We start from the raw sequence: 5,000 nt of genomic DNA on the forward strand, positions 1-5,000 counted from the left end.
TAGTGGCTCAAACATTACAGTAAAGGTTAGGACTATTCCAAGTTCACATGATTCTCCCCCAATGTATGAAGCTGCAAGCCAGTCTCAACCACGTGACTCTATTACATCTGTGACATCATTAGACGCAAGCACGACTGAAGGTTCGCTCCGAAACTCGGCAGGAATGCGGTTGCCGCCGCTTCAACGTGACGAGACAAAACCAAGCGTGAATTCCGGTGGGTATGACAGAGAGAGTTCTGGAGAAAGCGTAACAAGTACATGTAAGGTGGCCGTTGATGTCAGACGAAGCCCTGCGATTGGACGATACTCCAAAGTGGGAGATGTTGCAAGCTAAGTCATGATACGGTCAACACCACTTGGCGCCCTCGTAAAGTAGCCGAGCTTTTTGACTGGATAGCTTCAAGTGAAGTCTCCTCATGATGACCTCATGTAAACGTTAACCTAATAGGCACTCACCATAGTTCAGATCCCTGTAGGGAAGATTATAAGGTGTTGAAGCAAGGTTGAAAGAGCCAGGCGATTCACTTTGATGACTTTTTGTTTGTTTTGTTCAAATAGCTGAAGGTTGGATCGCCATCGAACAGTTAAGCACTGTGGAAAGCAATTAGCGCTATTCGTCTTCTTACCAACTAACGCCTGTCTAAAATAGCACATGGGGTTGCACCTTCGTTCCCAGGGGCTGTCCTCCTCCCTTTGTTTAAGGCCACTCTTTGAGATGGGATGGATTAATACTACACATCGCTTTTTATGTACAGTACAATGGTAAAAGGAAATCTATGATCAAATGCATAAATCATCTAGGGAGAGTTTGGGTTTTATAAAAATGAATTTGTGATAATTATTGGAGGGGGGGGGGGGGAGACTTCATTGAGTGGGGAAATGTTAACCGAAACAGCAAAGAAATCTAATTATAGTTTGAAGAAAACTTTTATATCTTTTATATCAGCTTTTGGGTTATATTTATGTTTATCCTTATTTGGGGAGATTTATGCCATTTCCGAGGTCATGTCTGCCTTCTTTTTCAATGCGAGTCTAAGTGCGACGTTTTTCTTATCAACATTAGAATCCCATTATCTTCACTCTTAGACTCGCTTTGAAGAGGAGGCAGACTTGAACTCGGAATGGCCTATAGCGTGGGGTTTCGCGGCATTGAAGCCAACCACGAAAATTTGGCTTTATCAAGCGACTTATTAAAGAAAACTTTATATACGCCCAGTTAGTTTTGGAAGTCCCGAGAACGATACTTTTTTTAAAGTTTTTGTGATCCTACCTTCGAAAGAAGATGACCTAGCTAGGCTGATTACCCTTCCAGCCGAGCCAACTTGTTTTTCGCATGTAAGCGGTTCGCTGCGTTTTGTAGGAAAATGTAAAAAAAGTTGGCTTGGGTAGGAAGGTGATCCTTCTACCAGCGATAACTTTTCTTCATTAAAACTCATAGAACCCCCCCCCCCCCCCCCCCCCCCCAAAAAAAAAAAAAATGAAATGAAAATAATATAAATTGTAATTGTGATCAGTTTATTTTTTAAAAGGCAAACATGAAAAAAAATTTTCATGCCATCCATTCTAGCATACGACAGGAATTCTGGCTCCCCACATACGCCTAATTAGTTTTGGAAGTCCCGAGAACAATGCCATGTTTAAAGTTTTTGTATCAAAAGGAAAATAATAAAGCTTACAGGGAGAGTTCTGTTAGTCTGCTGGCAGCCGGTTTTTTCTCTAAGGGTCACTAGGACGAGCGCTTAGTCATCGCGAACTCGAAAGGGCGGTATGGCGTTGGCCATGTAGAGAAGAAGGCGAGACATAACCCGTACTGAATTACGAAAGAAAAACAGACTGCCAGCAGTCTAGAGTTCTGTAGCATTTTCGAATAGACCAATGGGCAAAATTTTGAAAAGAAGCCCAAGGTTTGTTCAACACAAAGCTCTGGAATAAGGGGACCGTTTGGCAAACAATCCCCACCCCCCGAGATATATACTTTATTTAAGTTTGAAGAAAGATGGGAGTGTAAAGTAATTATATCTTTTGAATGATCCACTAGCGTTTTCTTTTGGAGTTGTATAATCTAGTTTTACAGAAATAAAAATATTTTTGTATTCTATTTGTGATTTATTTTTTTATATTCATAAAATGTTTCTATTTACAATACCAAGAAATCTCTGTCACCTAAAGAAAATTGGGTCCGTTTAATCCAGCCACAGAAAGCCTTTAGCCTCAAGGGGCCAGAAATATGATTTATTCAATAACAGATGAGCGGATGGAGCAATGTATACATTGGAAAGAAAGAACAAGATTTCCTGTACCCCTTAAAGGAACTACAGCTACATGTTCCATACCTGGCAAAGTTCCTATAACTTATCACAGTTTATTACATAGATACTGATGAAATGCCAGGATTTTTCCTTTTACTAAAAAATCATAACATATCTTTCACATGTGAGAATATAGGTGTCGTGGTAATGAACACGATTAGCCAATAAAACGCGAGCTTTGTCTTCATTGTAAGTTACTTTTGTGCTTCAATATAATTCTTCTCTAATACATTAACATTTTTATTGCATGATTTGCTTTTCATACCTTTCATATCTTGTTTCATATTACTCAACATGCGTGTTTTAGCAGTTGGTGACCACTTTTTCATCATTTCAAAAATGAAAAAAACCCAGACATTTCATCAATATCTATAAAATAAACGTTCTCGAACATTACATGGCTGCTTGGGGATACAAATTTTATCTTCTCGTGCTGAAAGTATGTCTCACGAGTGAGAGATACTTTTTGCACGAGAAGATAAAATTAATTTTGTATTCCCGCATGGCCATGTAAAGAAAACCGTTGTGGTCATTGTTATTTAAGGTTTTTCGCATTTTCGGGACATTGATAGAACGAACCACACACCTTTGCGATAGTCTGATCTGCGACAAACTGAGCCATGACCGTGTGATCTCATGTAACTGGGAGCAAGTAATTTACAATTTCATGTTATTGTGATGTAAAAATAATATCTCAAGAGAAATAAATACAGTAGGTACCGTACGGTAACTGGAAAAACCTGTCTTCTGACCCTGTCCAAGCCCAGCTAAACAGTGACAGGCACTTTGCCTGATCTTTAGAGTCGCACAAGATTCTCCCCTATAAACTATTCCAAGTAACCCTAAAGGAACCACTTGAATGAAATGCTGCATACATAACCCTCATAAATTTTGTTCGTGCTTTAACATTTTTTCTATTGTGGCTTAATTATTAAAAGGCAGCTAATGTCTGCAAAGATGTGTCTCAAGTCATGCAAGTAACACAAGAAACCACTTTCATAAATGGTGACCACCTTACATTCTTTTGCAACAAACATTCCTTTGAAATTTGCTCGTTGTAGCAAGGCTACCCCCCACCCCTAACTGCAGCCCATGAAACCCAACTGTAGACGTTCTGCATGTGTGATTATTTGACTTCAGGTCAGGTTTTAACAGGATGTCCAAAATATCAACAAGTGTTATGTATACTGGCTTACATTGTATTTCTGTTTGTCAGGCGTTATCATCTCATTACCCTGTGATATTCCTTACATTGTAAGCAACAGCTCTTATTTCATGAAAAAAAAGATACTTATATTCAAAAAATAGCAGCTTCCAAATAGAGACATAGCATAGTGACATAACTACACTCTGCTCCTAAATAAGATTGTTTCTAGTCAATTTTTCTAACACGTTGGCCTTGCCAAGGAAAAACACCGATAATTCTAAGGGATTGTTATTTAGTGTCAATGGGTTAAGCTGTGAGGCACAGCAATTCCAGGCTTGACCATTAATCCACAATTGTCTTGGAGACAGTCTCATAGACGATCCAGAAAATGTTGAGGCTCAATTCAGATCACAATCTTGCAATTATGCAGCGTCAGATGTGAAGCTCCTCATAAAGATTTATAAGACATTCTATTATCAACATTTTCTTTTCTTTTCCTGCAAATCTAATTCCAAATCAAATATGATTGTCATAGGAAAATTTGAACTGCAGTTACATATCTACTCATCTTGAATCTCCACTGATGCCATTTACAATGGTTAACATGTTTCCTGAAATGAAACAAATCACAAATTAGAATCCCTTTTCTTGGCACTTGCAGACAGCAGGAATTCTAATTTCTCGTTCAAAGTTGGTGCAATGTGAGAGCAATCTCCCTCCACTAATGTTTCCTGCACGTGATTCCCAGAGTTGAACATTGATTATGTTTGTTGGTTCAAAACTCTGTGGTTAACATTCAGGTACTCCTGACCAGTTTTACCTCTTATAAAGAGGCAACAATGCATCGATTTGTTCAAATTCAACAATAAAAATTACTATTACTACAGTCTTTCCAATTAGTGGGCTTCTTGTGCTCGGCTCTGTAAGTTAATACTTTAATAAATTTATGTCAACAGAACATATAAGCTTCCCAATGGAATGGTCTTGGAGTTGAAACCCGCCAAAATTTACTTTTCCTTTTTTTTAAGAGTTTTACTGTTACAAAAGATAATTCATTTTAAAACACGTTGAGACCAAAACTTAAGAAAATCAATCAAGAAATTAGTAGAATCAAAAGAAAAAAAGATGTACATGCATTAGTGCTGTGAACTGTTTTCCACAGCAGGAATAGCCTGCATTAAGGAGCTAGTAATTTGCTAGTGTTCTCACAAGAACGGCATTTCCAGGAAGTCAATGGATTTCTTTTTGGCTGTGTGCCATCGGTGAGCCAATCAAATCAAACATCTTTAAAAAAGATACAAAACATGTTTGCAGACTACAGGAGGGGATGATAATAATATTAATATTAGTGATGATGATGATGATGATAAACTTTTTACCGTAATTACCCGTGTATAAGTTGACCTTTTATGGCCTCAAAAGAAGCTTCAAAAATCGCCCTTGACTTATACACTGGTCAAAGATTTAGAGCTATTAGTTCCAGCTAAATAATTTATTCAAAATTAACATCATAATGTTGTCTTGGGCAAAACGAACGCAGTGGA

At 38.0% G+C, this 5,000-nt stretch overlaps 2 protein-coding genes across 4 annotated transcripts in view; one reads left to right on the forward strand and one right to left on the reverse strand.

The window, feature by feature from the left end:
- LOC138013004 (uncharacterized) overlaps positions 1 to 824 on the forward strand; it is a 31,482-nt gene extending 30,658 nt beyond the window's left edge. For all 3 annotated transcript variants that reach the window (XM_068859965.1, XM_068859966.1, XM_068859967.1), the window contains exon 15: positions 1 to 824. This exon is cut by the window's left edge and continues 89 nt beyond it. In XM_068859965.1, the coding sequence (XP_068716066.1) occupies positions 1 to 334 (334 nt within the window). In that variant the 3' untranslated portion in view covers positions 335 to 824.
- Positions 825 to 2,382: 1,558 nt separating this feature from the next.
- Positions 2,383 to 5,000, reverse strand: part of LOC138013005 (serine/threonine-protein kinase 17A-like) — a 12,478-nt gene continuing 9,860 nt past the window's right edge. The window contains exon 9 of the mRNA XM_068859968.1: positions 2,383 to 4,067. Within this exon, the coding sequence (XP_068716069.1) occupies positions 4,021 to 4,067 (47 nt within the window). The 3' untranslated portion in view covers positions 2,383 to 4,020. The remainder of the gene's footprint in view (positions 4,068 to 5,000) is intronic.

This window comes from Montipora foliosa, chromosome 8 (assembly GCF_036669935.1).
Source record: "Montipora foliosa isolate CH-2021 chromosome 8, ASM3666993v2, whole genome shotgun sequence".
Classification (NCBI taxonomy): Eukaryota; Metazoa; Cnidaria; class Anthozoa; order Scleractinia; family Acroporidae; genus Montipora; species Montipora foliosa.